Here is a 15,382-nt window from a genome sequence, read left to right as displayed (position 1 = left end):
ATGAAATTGAAAAGCCAGTGCATAGCCAGAAGGTGGCACACCAAATCCGTGCCCTCCCCCCTCACGAAATTTTTGTTCGCTATGGCATACAGAGTGAAAAGCGCCATTTAAAAGGTGTACCCCCCCCCCCCTTTCCCGACGTGAAGGAGGTGCATCCCCTAAAAAATTTCTGTCCACAGCCCTGCGAAAGACCAATGCTTAAATGAGCTCAAGTATTCACCTTTTCAATGAAAACAAATGATCACTGCTTAACACCTTTGTGCATATCTCAGTATCAGATTGCTTTGAAACACTTCCTAAATGCTTTTGTTTGCAGCAGTTAAGCTGTTACATAATCAAATGATGATTTTAGAACAGTTACAGATTCTCGCATGAGTGTAGATTTCAAGCATGCCTTTGAGCGCAACAAGAAATGAACATACACGTCATTCAATACGTCACTACTGCACCACATGCAAGGACGTATTGCGGGGTCGCCCTTAATGCTCTATTGGCAAAGTTTTCTACGAATTACGGGACTCTGAGAATAAAGGCGTTTGCCTGCCGTCACGAAGGTCATAACTCAATCATGCTTCATTCGTAAAGTGCTCTAGAACTTACGGGCCTTTGAAAATAAAGATGTGCGCCCGCCATCAGAAGGCCATGACTCAAGTGCGAACTAGAGAATCTCAAAGGCCATGCCATCGGACGTACCTCGTAGAGCGCCCAGCCCTCGAGCGAGCGCAGCCCGATCTTGGTGGCCAGCGTCTTGATGGCGTCCTCGGCCGTGATGGACGGGTGGATGTCGATGGCCTTGGTCCGGCCATCCATGAAGTAGAAGCGGCACACAAGGTTTTCTCGCAGTCGAACGGCCTGCACCAACATAAGACCGGATAAATCTTTACGTCGTTTCAATTGTGAAGTGTTAAAGTTAACATTGCCCAAGCTTAATGAAAAAAAAAAGAAAAACTGCTATAATGCGCACGGCTAAAGACCACTCGTAATGCTGTTTTGGTATCAACAAAATTTCTGTTGACTAATTATTTGACTAATTAGTCAATAATAAAAAATATATAGGAACAATAATACCTATTCTTCCTGGCATAAAGCATCAACGATGCCAAATTTACACCCTCCAGTAAAAAATTGCGGGATGCGAAATTTCTGAAAAATCTATACGCCGGCCTTGTTTGCATAGACAACCTCAAATAAGTGTTCAAGTCTGTAGCAGCTTCTGCGACCTACGTGGTTATCCGCTAGATTGATAGCTTTATGCACTAGAAATAAGGAAGCAAACTGGGCACACTGAAAAATACTCCCGATGGCCAGCGCGAACAGAACACAGTACAAGAAAAGTAAATGACAACAATCATTGATTATTTGCTGGTTTTTAGCATGACTGTGTTAAACAAAGAAAATAGATTCAAAATCTCTCTTTTATGCACTGTGTCAAGTCACTTGTTAAAGCACATATGATTTTTGTGGGCGGTTTTTTGCATTTAGTAACGAATGCATCTGCAAGCCCAGAAACACGGACACTGTGTTGAGCTGAGATGCATGAATGTTTACTGCATAAGCAATGAAAGGATCCGAACACTCACATTTATCTCAAGAGTCGACGGCGGCATCTTCCGATTGGTGGCATTCGCCGTACTTAAGTTTTCAAGGCAGTACTGAGCGTAGGCAGCGATCTCGGAATCTTCCATAACGCTCTTCTTCAGGTAGGAGTAGAGGTACTGAAAGATGTAAAAAGAGCAAAAAAAAAAAAAAAAAAACTCGACTTCAGCAATGACCATAGCTATAAGTTTCTTTCCTGCGAAAGCAGGACTTTATGCGGTATTCAAATTTGACGTTGTCTGACGCTGTGTATTTCTATTCGGAGAAAACAAAAACAAAAGTGCATCATCATAAAACGGCATGCTGTCATACACCTTGGCGTGAACTGCAAGCTATGGTGTACATTTTTGTCGTACTCGTGATTTGAGCGATAAAGAAACACCAACAATTCTCTCAAGATGAAGAAATAGAATCCATGTAAAGCTGCACATGGACACCCGAACAGCACATGAGGATTTTCGCCTTTAGCGATCCTGATGAATGTATTCTTTTTTAATTAACAACATGACAAGCTTGAGAATGTGAATGGCTGTCGTTAGGCTGAAATGGTTAAATGGTACCTATAGTTATTATGGCAACGCGATCAGGTGCACTAGAAACCCTAGTCATCTGTTTGACGCTACAACCAGCACAGTCCAGGCATCTGAGTGACGGTTGAGTTGCTCACCTTCGAGAAGGCCTTCGAAGGCCTGAAGGAGACCACGCTGAGCGCGATGAGCAACCACGCCCGAACGGTGGCCTCGTGACTTGGGTTGTTGGTCGACTGGCGCACCAGCTGCACCAGGATCTCGTCACGAAGCTCTTCGCGCTCGATGCCGTAGCCAATTATAGTCTGGATGGTGTGCACATCGCCCTCGGGCTTCCCATCAGCACGCAGGTACTTGGTCAGGTCCTGTAACCAGTTATAAGAACCACTCCTAAGAATGCAGGACGCTACACATGTACAAACGGAGACAGACATTATTCGTTCCTTTCTTCCCTTAGTAAGCGATGCATCTTGATTTAAATGACGTGCTGATGTCCTGTCTTTATTCAGAACAACACCGCGACGACGAATTTCGCTTGGAAAATCCTACAATGGGTATCCAGAAAAAAGAAGTCACACCTGTGCCTCAAAGGCGAAGCAATGAACGCGATAGCAACAAATTGGAAAGTCACTCTCAGAATGAAAAGCAGATCGCAACGTGTCCCGCCTTTCTCATACACTAATTCTGCATGAAACGTACTCACAAGTACATTTGCATGCGAATAAGTGTCTCGGTTGTTACTTTGCTGTGCCTGAAATGCATGCACTTTTTGCCAACGGAGACTGCGATGATTGCAGTGATCTTTGTGCGCCCACGAACTACAACAGAATCGTTCCAGGTAAAGCCCGAGGCCAGCCAAGACGTACGATTCCGCCACCACGAGATAAGGGCGTGCGAGGGAGCATCGCCCCCTCCTCTGAGCGGGGCAAAGTATGCGTAGAGGGAGAGAGTGCGTGCTGCCGTGTGATGTGGCAATGCGTGCTCATTGCACAATATTGCTGGTGATGCTGAAAAACACGATAATTCCCTCCGAGATGCCCGTCAGCAGCAGTAAGTGGTAGATATAAATAGCCTGTTGTTTGAGCGTTGAAGGATGTGCTCCTCGGTGGCTCAGTGGTTAACACGTCAAACTCACGATACAGAAAACTGAAGTTCGATTCCACGTATCGGAGTCTTTTTCTGGACTTTTTTCTTTCTTGCATCTTCATATATATAGATAGGTATACATATACGGTGAGTCACGGCAACGCCGACACTGGTGCCAAAGTCCAGCCGAGAGTGTCCATATAATTGCTATCGCAATAAAATGGATCATGGTAATTAGAAAAAATGCAGAAGGCACGGGTATTAACGTGACTTACAACATATTACAACAAAAATGAAGCGACCATGTTTTACTGATTTAATCTATTATTGGATGGGTGCATGCTCCACCTTTGTAGCACTATTAAGAATGGCAAGGTGACACCACTAACGCTCCATGACTATGATAGTGTAAATCAATGAGGGACTGACTGACAGGCCTGGTCTGGCGGTCCTGATGTGGGAGTCGCCCACTGTGCACTAACGTGCATCTTGCCAGACAACATTTAAATTTTACACCTACCCACCCAACCACCCACTGGAAGCTGCAGTACCATTAACGACTGCCACGAAACTCCCTATACTCTACACAGCAAGCAGTGCGAATGAGGGCCACTGTACCTTGAATATAGAACAGGCTATGGCCACATTCTCCGGGTCGTAGAGGTGCAGGTGGGATGTCGGGATGGCGCTGTTGCGGCTGTAGGTGACCATCTCGTACTTAGGCAGCACCTCACCAGACGACTTGCGGCGGCGGGACAGCGTGCGTATCACCGGGCCGCTGCCGAAGTCGCGCAAGTGGGCGTTGAAGTGCCGCTCCGCAAACTCGATCATGTCGTGGTGCTCCGTCTCGGCCTCCCCATCCGCTTCTTCCATAGCAATCAGCTGCTTCTCCACGCGCTGGCGACGCCTGAAACGAGATTGATGATGCCACGTATGTTGTGACGTAGAAGTCCGACAAAGAAAAATGAAGAGATAAACTAGGAAAGCACTCGTAACGCCAGACATTGAAACCCCACGCAAACCATACCCTTGGACTTCCCTGTGACGATTCAACCTTTCTTTCTCCCAGAAATGGGCACAAACTGGCCGCCAACGGGCAAACGACTGTTTATTCCGTTTCACTATCTACTATCCATCTAACCATCCGCCCATCCATCCACATATATATCCATCTAACCGTCCGCCCATCCATCCACATATATATTCATCTACCCGTCCACCCATCCACCCACATATATATCCATCTACCCGTCCGCCCATCCGCCCACCTGTCTATCCATCCATTTATGCGTCCGCCCATCCGCCCACTTGTCTATCCATCCATCTACTTGTTCGTCCGTCCATCTATCCATCCATCTACCCATTCACCCGTCCATCTATCTATCCATCTACCCATCCAACTACCCATTCGTCCGTCCATCCATCCATCTATCTGTCTGTCTCTCTGTCTGTGTCTTTAAAACCCCACTGAGTTCAACTATTCTATGCATGCCATTCCCTTATCAAACTCGTTCAATTGAGTGCAACTAACACAGCTCAGATCTAAACAAGTTTGTGGTACAGACAGGTTGAGGAGAAACCTACCTGAGTTCTCTGTCGGCGTCATCGGCATCCACGTTGTTTGTCAATCGTCTTCTATCGTTGTTTGGATGTCTTAGCCGGACGGGAGGTTCCTGAAATGAAAAACGGAAAATGACCGTCAGTTTTATTTTGTTATTTTAAGCAAGCTAGCTCAATTGATTAAGCAGTGTAGAGATGCGTGTGAGTCCCCAGCCTGGCTAACGACAAACCAACTTTCGAGATCTGAACAGCTGTCGACGTGCACAGGACAAAGCTCCGCACTCTGCATATTTTCCCTACATCGTGCGTTCAGAAAAAATTCTGCCTATTGCGAACGTGTGATTACACTCAGCCTCCACTGACCTCTGGAGGAAGCGTTGTGCAAGGACCGTTGAGTTCATTGGGCACGCTCGGTGACTGGGGCAGGCTGGGAGGTCTGCGCTCCTGGACGAAGCTGGGCGATGGAGGAGGTGGGGGCGAGGGAGACACGATGGGACTGGGAGTGACGGCGACGTCGCCTTGCTGCAGGTCCCCAGTCGAGACCGACAGATCGGTGGATGCCAGTGAGCAAGCCTGTGAAGTTGAGCATACAAATGCACATTAAGCTCTAAAAGAAACAAAGAGATGCAAGAAAAAGCTAAATGTCCCCACCACTTTTGTGAGCAGCCTTGCATTTATAGATATCTGGCCTGTTCTCGAACCCGTTAATAGTATGTACTGTTCAGTTCAAGGCATACAGTCATAAACTGCTGGGAAATTCGAGGAGCTATCAGACTTTGTGGTCTCCAAATTTTTTATTCCGAATAAACATGACAGGAAAGCTGCACTGTAATAGTAAGTGAGGTCTCTCGTTTTGATGCAACCAGGGAGTGTCTCTTTGTGCCTGAATTCTGACACATGTCTCGTGAAATATAATGACATGAATAATATACTTGTTGGCGTTCCACATCCCAGATGATGATATGGACTACTACGCAGTGTTTACATAAGAGAAACTACAGGTAAAGAAACCTAATTTGGAGAGACGATAGTTTGCTTTAAAGTCTATTTTTGATGGTCGTATAGCATTGTGTTGGCTCTTAGAAGAACACAATTGAAAGCCAAAACTTCAATCGAACTTGAGTCGACCTCGCAACCAGTAAATCACTGCGATGTCACTGTTATTCAAAAATGTTCTCGAATTCGAAACATTTTGTGGCTCAATCAATCGCGTTAAGACTAGCTAAGTACTGTCTTTTATGGTTTTTTTAAAATATGCTGTAGTTCTTTAACAGCGCCCCAACACCACATGTGCGCGTGCATGCAAGTACTTTATGGACCTAGCCAACTTCATCGAAACTTGCGATTCCACAGCCACCAGCTGACACGAGAACTTCCAATGTGGCAGAGCCTCCTATCCTCAATCCTTACGCATTTTAGTGCTCATCAACTTTCTAAAGAATAGTTATTTTAGAGGAGGTTATTGTAGGAAATAAATAAGTAGTGCAGATGGATCGAGTCACTTATAATAGATTTTTCTCACTGTGTCACGACAAATGTACCCTTTTCTTCGTGGGAAGGGTACATTCCCACCCTTCCCACGCGAACGGTGTAGTATGTTCTTCAATCTCGGAGGCATTTGTTCTGGCAAGCCCGGTTTCCCCTCATCACCCCATGAAGCTCAGCCCCTTTACCAACACGGCAGGGGTCAGGACAGAAAAATCAAAAAGGCAGATTCTTAATCTCGTCTTTAAGAAATGAAGTTCGCGTTTGGCGTACCTCGTGGGCCTCAGCCTCCTGAAGGATGTTGTCGACCTCTTGCGAGATGCCCGTGATGTACTCCTGCGTCTGCGCATGTGGATCGTGCACCTCACTGAGGAAGGAGAACATTTCGTCCAGGTCGACGCATTCAGTCTGTTGCTGATGATGACGGGGCTGAGACGACGATGAGTCAGCCCCCCGCCGCAGCATGTTCTTCTCCACCAGGTTGGAAATGGCGGCCAGCTCTTCCTGGGCGGCACTGCAGAATTGCGTCGTGGATCCCCGAGGCATCGTTTTAGCTCAAGTTTCGAGAGAATTCACAAATGTGGAGGAAGCAAATGACACTACAGGAAGGAAGACATTATGCCATGTGGCTGCAGCCTTCGCAAGAACACTATTTGCGATGCCAGCTTCTCCTTTACCCTTTGTGTATTAAATGTGCCAAGCATTTATCTATCTTTTCTATCTATCTATCTGGTTGGCCAAGCGGCTGCTGCTACACCCCTGATTAGATTAAAATGCCGTCGTTATGAAATTTGACAATAAAGCAAAACCAGTGTTTTGAATAGCATCCGAGAACACTGTCCTATTCCCCACATTGTCAAGATTTTCTGATGATGTTATTTTGAGCCAATGAGGGGTCACAGCAGCACTCTCGGCTAATCGTAGTTTACCAGTGGCAGAATTCGACAATTTCCAGAATAGCACCTCTTATCTACAGCCGATCACAGTTGGCCAGATGGCGTGTCACAGTTGACCAGACGGCGCGGCGATAGAAAATGCTAAATGTGAACCAGCGACTCTTGGCTTTCACTGCGCAATGCTCCTTCCTTGTTGTTCCCATTACCCATGGAAACAAAACAGTAGAGCGTAGCGAAAACGTCAAGATGACTGCAGCAAGGAAGAGGAGTGTTGGGGGCGACAGTGAATTCTACTGGGCGCAGCATGCTCAAAGCAAGGCTTGGGTGAAAAGGGAACCATAGCAAGAGCGTGATGAGAAGGAAGGAATGTTGGTTGATTAGTCGGTTGTCCACTATAGAAGTGGCAGCACACGCCACTTAAATGTACTTAGTTTTTCTAATTATGTAAATTTCTGGTCGTGGCATAACTGTGCAGGCATTGCCTTTCTGAATCTTTATACATCAACAACACTAGTGGAACACAGTAAAGTATGTGCACGGCATAGTAATTAGGGAACTTGTCTCTAGATACCGTTGTCAGCGTCCAGCAACTGCGCAGTGAGCAAGCGCCATTGCACGTGCCACGGTACTGGACAAGCCAAAGTTTTCCATTGTGGATCTTCCAAACACGACTTTGCTGTAATATGTTCGCACCTTTCAAGCAAGAAGTGGGTGACGGGGTGAGTGCACTGCTACATGCACATGGGTGTGGGAAGCAAACTACTCTAACGCTGCAGGTGTGGGATTTCAGCGCATGCAGGTACGTGCTGTATATCTGAACATGTTCCCGCCTACTTACCCATATTCCTGCCTCGTTTGCACACTATTGGCAGAAAAATAATGCACAAGAATCTCGTCAAAACACTCATTAGGCTGTCCACATGTATAGCAAGACCTTTTTTTACTGCATGAAACTGCCAATTCTAGCAGAGTCCAACAATTGAAATAATTCAAGGTGCATCCCCAGATATGCGGCTGAGGTATCGCTGTGTTTATAATACCATATAATCAATGCTGTGTTGTAACGTCATACTTAACCAAAAATTATGTATCAGCTAGCTCGAGAACTCGCAAGATTCCTCTCCTGGCAGCCCTTATCAGTGGAACAAGCAAGAAATAACACAAGCTACGTCCCAAACACCTGAGAAGTCCTTATAAGCTACTGAATTCCACATATTTACACAATTTTTCGTCTAGAAATGCACAAAAATAATGCTCTCAGCAAGAGCCACAATTCTGCGAAAGTCAGTTCTCGACAACGGTAATTTTGCTAATACAACACACTCTCACTTATTATGTACATGTATAAAAAGTAATCAAGATTTTTCTTCGTGATTTTTATTTTATATCCTCTGCAAGATGAAAGCCTTTCCCAATGCCCATAATTTTAAACTAACTCCCAGTGTTCCTCATCGAAAACAAGTTGTTATGGAGTATAGTGATGAACTAGAACCAACTGGTCCCATCATATCCCAGCCCGAGATTAACTGGCTACCAACCAAAGCAGATTAACTGCTTTGGATTAACTGCTTTGGATTAACTGCAGTTGGAAAGCAGATTAACTGCTTTCCAACTGCTTCCGGTGGGTAGGACGTGAGAGCCGAGACGAGCTATGCAGGTATCAAATGACCTCTGCTGACACCAACCGGTTCCAGTTGAGGCATAGATGGTTCGAGTATAGCCCTGTGAGAGTACCAGGTGGTGTGCGATTGGTCCCACTTAGGGGCCTAAGGCTCTTGTGAGTTGTCTCCATGCCAACTGAGTTCCAAGTTATTTGCGATTGGGCCCAGTAGGAGATTGAACGGGACCAACTACATATCACCTGGTACTCTGGCCCATGTGGTCCGAGTACTAGGTGGCCTATGGCTTACGCGACCCATGCGGTCCCAGTAAGGGATGGACTAGATCCACGTAGGGATCAAGAGGTCCCATTTACAGCTAACTGAGACCCCGTGGGCATCAAATGGTTCCTTTTATAGTCTAACTGGGAGGCACATGTGCATAAAATGGCCCTCATGGGGGTGGGACCACATTGGCATCAAATGGTCCTACTAGGAAGTCGATTCGGACTACAAAAGCATCAAGTGGTCTGTTGGGATAAATTGGGACTCCCCCCAAAGATAAAGCGTTTCTAGTTAAGGGGCTGGCAGAGACCATCTAGGTCTATTGCAAAAATAAAAAGGCAAAATCCAGAAAATGCAAATGCTCACCGCATCAGGTCCTCGGCGGAGGCAAGTTGCGCTTCATCCTCGGCAAGCTGAGCTTCGGCTCTCTCGGCCTCAATGCGGCGTCTCTCGAGTTCCTGTTCCTCGCGACGTCGTATCTCGGCCTCGACGCGTCGCATTTCGCGCAGCGCTGCCGCCACTTCGCGCGCAAACATGCCCCGCACGTATGCCTGCATCACAAAACAGTAGAAGGTCGTCATAATTCCAGAAGATGCTTTGACTGATTGGGAAGGTGCCATGCACAACATAGCCATGCCTGTAACCTTTCAAAATGTGTAATGAAAGTTTCACTTATTCAACAACCGAATCAAGAGATGACACATTCTTGAACAAAAGATCCTTGAACAACAGCATTGACATAATTGGAGAGGCTAAACGTGCCCTCCAATTTACTTTTGAGCAGCCAGGCAGGCATTGATGAAAGAATAAAGGTGAACTTGTCGGCTAGATGGTTTAACATATGTTAAAGAAACAGCGTGAAAGACCAAAACAATAAAGGCACACACATGACCACACGAAGCGCTAACTAGCAACTGAAATTTATTGTGGCAAAGAAAGCAAATAAATGTATATTCACGTATCAGCCTTTATAAATATAATAAAGAACACGAAAAAAAAGAAAAGATACAAATCGACATCGATACAAGAAAGTTTGAGCACGTGGCGACAATGGCTAACATGATTCAGCAGCAGATATGTACTCAATTTCCTTGTTGAATAATAAAACAGAAGGAGTGCTTACACAACCACTTTTTAGCAAAGCAATCTTGTGGGTCTCAATTATTTAATGCGTTCGGTGATTCCAGTTCGTGACTAACCCGTCACGTTTACTAAATTCTGGAACTTTAGCTGCTCTCTTTGCAGTGTATACCAAGATGGCCACTGATGGCCTTCATGACATTATACTGGTGTTCACGAAGCCGTTCATTCAAACAACTGTCACTCTAGTCCACGTAATCTTTCTGACATGCCAACGGTATTCTGTACACAACATTGGAAATAAATTAACAAACTGTGCCTCATGTCTCTTGTTACATTGAATTCCGTCATAGGTGTGGTTGTCAACTTTACTGCACAGCCTGACGAGCTTGCTAGGCGAGGTTAAAGTGACTCTTTTATTCGCCCAACGGCCTATATGCTTCAAACTATGCGACACTTTGTGTAAATGGAGTACTGCAGTGGCTTTCTGGGGGCCCTTTTGATGCACCTCTTTTGTTGTTCCCTGTGATGTGGCCTTGCTGGAAGCCTCACAGGGAAGAACAGCAGCATTTCGTGTGGCTGTGTGTGTGCCTTAATTGCCCTGGTTTTTCGCCCTGTTTCCCTAGGCATAAAGGTGCCTGTATGACAGTGCTTTAATCACAGAGCATCACTAAGTTTTCTTCTTGTGAACTTGAGTGTTTATCCATAAAAATGTGAACTCAGATATCGTAATCAAGTCTTACTTTTGTGGGAATTGAGGCTAGCCCGCCACCTTTGCGGGGCTTTGCCACCTTTTCTGCCGTTCTCATGTCCCGACATGGCTCCCTTCTTCCACTGTCTGCCGCGGGGGGAGAGCAAAGAGTGACGTTTAACCCCTCCCACCCTGTAGCGGATGTCGACTGTGGTGCTGCGCGCGGTCTCCCGAGAGGTTTTGCGTGCGTGCGTCGGGAGTGAGTCAGAAATTCTCCGGGACAGCTTACGGTGAGCACGCATCCCCTTTTCCGTCCGTCGACTCCCGTTGTTTGGGGCTCATCAGACTTCGCTGATGGCGCCTCCCGCCTGAGGTGAACGCTCACCTTTTGTTGCCCCTTTGCGTACCCTCAGCCGAAGGGCGGTACTGTGCCCTAGTGCGTGGCCAAGCTATGCCGACCCGTCTCCCTCCGAAGCTAAGGCGAGCACCTTTGCCCTCGCTCGAGCAACCGGGCTTTGGTCCCGGTGTCTCCGTGAATCGCTTTTACCACGAAGACGTGCTCGTGGCACCCTGTGTTTTGCCCGTGGCGTGGATAAGCCCATTTGCTTTCCCGCTACACGTTTGCTACGGGCTGTACTGCGTTTGGTGTTGCCACAGATAATAAAGTGCTGCGACATTGAGCAGTATCGTGTTCTCGCCACGGTGACGGTTAACGCGTGCCCTGCGGCTCGCTAAGACCGGACCTACGCTAGTGGCCGTACTCCTTCGGGATATGTGTCACTACACGTTTCATTAAGCCAAAGGATCCCACAAAAAAGACTTGACAAACACTTAATATTGCTGATGTTGACTATTGTGCACTTGGATGGCACACAACTGTTTGTCAAGTAAACTTCAAATCCGAATAATTTAACAGGCTCTTACATTCGAATCGATTAAATGAGGAGACACTAACCTGGATCGTTATGGCTGCTCGTCGCATCTGTATAAAGTGGATCATCTGGCGGTGGCCCCTGAAATGTTGCTGAATGCGAATGGCCGCTGCTCTTTGTTGAATGAATGCTGCAACACCAAAAAAAGAAACAGCTCAACATCCTTCGTAATAAAGCCCGGTGGAAGTAAAGCTTCCGGAAGGAAAGGGGCAGTGTAAAGAGGGCATTTATGGCACTTGTTCAATTAGCAGTGCCCTTTCTATGTATCAGATGTAACAAAGCCTAAGGTGCATTATTCTAGACTATAAGTAGACATATGATGGCCTCGCGATTACTCATCATGTCAGCAGGAGTCATTAGAAACTCGAGGACACACAATAAAAATGATGACTTCAGATTAAATCAACCAGATGTTAAGCTGTTCAACACATTTCTATGGTTTTCATTCACTGAAAACAATCAGTAAAAAACTACAAAAAATTGTTTGCTCGTCGCTTGAAGTTTCAACAAGCGGGGCCTGATCTGCAAAAGCACAAAAGTAGAGCTAACATTCAGCCTTTCAATCTGCAATTTTCTTGTCTCACACAAAACAGTGCGACCATTTGAAGCGATTATGCTAGCGCTCTTGGCGATTAGCTTACCTCTCCGTAGCCGCCAGCCGCGCCAGGTCTTCTGCACGACGGTGGCCATCTCGCGAAGTAGTTTTCGCCTGGAATCTTCGAGGGGATCGAACACAGAAGTTCGAAGAAATACCTGTTGAGAATGCGCAACAAGGTGCTCATGTTGGAATGGATGGTCAAGATTAGCCATTGGATGACTAATAAAAGAGTGTGAAGGATGGGACGGAATCACTAAAAATTGAGCTTGTCAGCCAATCCATGTGTGGTCATGGGGCACTATAACGAACAGCGTGAACGCGAGATTAGGGAAGCATTCCAAATTTAACAGCACGATGTTTTTGGTGGTAGTATACCCATAATTTGGTTTCATAGCTCTGAAATTAAAAATATTTCGGCTCCACTGATGTGACTGGGCCATGATAATGTTTGCTCTCGCATGACCTTTGTCACATGTATTCACATTCCTGCTATGTTTTGTGGTTTTTGTGCAGATACATCGCATCCAATATATTGCACTTGTTTTGGAATAAACATTGGTTTCAGTCCAGCGCCATGTTTGTGTTTTCTTTTCAATTGGAGATGATGTGTTTTTATTCATCGTTTATCATGCAGCACAAACCAACCTAATTTAACACATTGTTGAAGCCATTAAACATTATCTATGCTACAAAAGAACGACGTTTGACAGAGTTGTAAACATGTACCGGTCGGTTTTAAACGTGTATTTCCAGCACACAGCATCCGCCAGGAAGGTACCATTGAGAAGATGTGAAGTCGCAACAGCTGTCGTTCCTTTATCCACTTTGGTAGACTCCTCGCTACCCATATAGTGTCATGTATTATAGGCTTTTAAGAAGGGCCGAAATCGTTAACCACTATTCACTCAGCAATATGTCTCAAAAATGGTTCTGGTTTTAATGCAAGTGGGTTGCACGTTTTGAAACAAGGAACTTTAAATAAAAGCTAAGTCGTGAATTCAGAGGTAAATAACAAACAAGTGCCCTCTACGAGGGGTGTACAATACTAAGTGCACCAGAATGAAGCCTTCACTATTAACTTCGGCAATTTGCCGTAATTGCGGAGGTCATGACATGAATAAAATGATTAGACACATTCATAATTTTTGCACTTATTTGTGACTTCATGCACAAGATGGCATCGATTAACGATCTGTGTGTGGTGATGTTGAGACACATCTTGACCGTTTTGAGGGTGCTCCCGTACCTTGGTCTTTCCGATCTGCCACTCCATTGTGGGCATGTTCAGTCTCTCTAGGATGAAGCGACAGGCCTTGAGGGGTTCCAGCGGGAGCGTGCCCATATGCCTGACTAGGCATCGGTACCTCCGGAGAAAGTCGTCGATCGTGCTGTGGATCGGGTAACCCTGGAACAGGACAATTACCACAGAGCGTAGACAATCAAAACTTTTAAAAAATCACAGTTTTGCTACAATGCCGAAGCAATGAATGCGATAGCAACAAACTGTAATGTTATAAGAAGAAAGGCTAGCAGGAAAATATTTCGTATTTGGTCTAACGCAATTTTCGCAAAACGCTGGTCCAAGAGAATGTGGCCGCTCCAGGGAGTAAAGCGGCTTTTACGCTACATGTTGCCTCAAAGCAATGTAAGAGGCGCAAGCACAGCAAGTGCAAGTGTACACAAGCTCTCTACTGATTGATAGTGCACACGCATGCGCCAGTTTGACCAAAGCTCGTTGTTTCTGCTCGAGCGATGCAGTCCTCCACGTCACAAGCGCCACTCGACGCTCCTTCACCAGACGGTCCCCTCTCCTTCTGAGGAGTCATCGACAGCAGGTCTCACACTCAAGGCGATGTTCTCGCATGTGCCCTTCGTGCGATGCAGATGGCCCGCTCGTTTCATCTCTGCTTCAGCCCCAGCGCTTGCGTGCTGTTGTTCTCTCGTAGAGCACACGATGCGAGCGGTGGTGTTATGAATTTGGATTTGATGCGGACCATGACTTATGGCAAGAACGCGCTGGGAGTGTCCATATATGGGTTAGGACAAGACTTCCACTGGTGTCAATGTAATTTTATTAGAGGTAGAATAAGTCTAATTAGTGATGTAATTTTATGTTTTTGTGCCCATGTGATAATCAGGTTTTATCGTACAATATCACGGGGCTTTGATAAATGCACATTTCTTGAAAGTCACTACGTTCCCTGAAGAGGCCTAGAAGCTTATAAGGAGCGAGGTTAGCAAGAAAGGAAGGATGAAGGATGGATTGCCAGACATACTGATTAGGTCTTGGTCACATTTACGGCACTACAAGCAGAAAGAAGCGGCGGAAAAATGAGCGAAGGTGGCTTAGACATGCGGTGTTACATGCACCTGGCACAGCTTGACATGCATCTTATACTGCGCACTCAAAACTGTCATATGTTGTGCTGCTGAGTCATACATTGATTTATAGAATCACAGTCAATATAAAGTGGTTACACGCTGCCGTGCTGGATACTAAAGAGACAAAATGCACATCCAGTTTGTACCATTCATGAAATAGCATCGGCTCATTTACCTGCTGCCTGATGCGGATGATGTCCAGCATGCCCAGGTACCGAAGTTGTGTCAAAACCTGTTCGTCGTCATAGTTGTTTGCCGTTTTCTGAGTGTTCGGCTTGATACACCGGACATACCTGCAGCGTGACAAAAGCGCCACTACCTTCAAAATGCATGCACACATCATGCTACCCAGTTCATTTGAAGTGAATTTAGAGGACAAAAATTGGTCACTATAGGTTCATTTCGATTGAGCACATCAGGCATACTTTAACGAGCGCCTAAGTCTAAGTATGCGTGAAGTTTGGCGTTCCTAAGTAGGAATCAAGCCACGGAAATTAGAACTTGAACTCGCAACCTCATGCCTCAGCAGAACATCACAGCCACAGAGCCCTCATGTATGTGGGCAGGTCCACAAAAAAAAAGAAATTAAAGGCTTACTGATATTACATTGTTAAAAATGTGCATCTCCTCGCCTATACACAAGAGGAAAGGATGGTTCAGCCTCCT

At 45.9% G+C, this 15,382-nt stretch overlaps 1 protein-coding gene across 1 annotated transcript in view; it reads right to left on the bottom strand.

The window, feature by feature from the left end:
- Window positions 1–15,382, bottom strand: part of Myo81F (unconventional myosin 81F) — a 131,969-nt gene that overhangs the window by 40,804 nt on the left and 75,783 nt on the right. Inside the window, exons 14-25 of the mRNA XM_075871023.1 lie at window positions 14,892–15,009; window positions 13,581–13,739; window positions 12,378–12,489; window positions 11,760–11,866; window positions 9,400–9,584; window positions 6,528–6,768; window positions 5,133–5,342; window positions 4,794–4,882; window positions 3,828–4,116; window positions 2,264–2,488; window positions 1,581–1,715; window positions 694–852 (exon numbers count right to left, since the gene is read on the bottom strand). Coding sequence (XP_075727138.1) covers window positions 694–852; window positions 1,581–1,715; window positions 2,264–2,488; window positions 3,828–4,116; window positions 4,794–4,882; window positions 5,133–5,342; window positions 6,528–6,768; window positions 9,400–9,584; window positions 11,760–11,866; window positions 12,378–12,489; window positions 13,581–13,739; window positions 14,892–15,009 — 2,029 coding nt within the window. The remainder of the gene's footprint in view (window positions 1–693; window positions 853–1,580; window positions 1,716–2,263; window positions 2,489–3,827; window positions 4,117–4,793; window positions 4,883–5,132; window positions 5,343–6,527; window positions 6,769–9,399; window positions 9,585–11,759; window positions 11,867–12,377; window positions 12,490–13,580; window positions 13,740–14,891; window positions 15,010–15,382) is intronic.

The sequence above is a fragment of the Rhipicephalus microplus genome, chromosome 8 (assembly GCF_043290135.1).
Source record: "Rhipicephalus microplus isolate Deutch F79 chromosome 8, USDA_Rmic, whole genome shotgun sequence".
In the NCBI taxonomy this organism is placed as follows: domain Eukaryota; kingdom Metazoa; phylum Arthropoda; class Arachnida; order Ixodida; family Ixodidae; genus Rhipicephalus; species Rhipicephalus microplus.
This window is presented reverse-complemented; position numbering and strand designations above follow the sequence as displayed.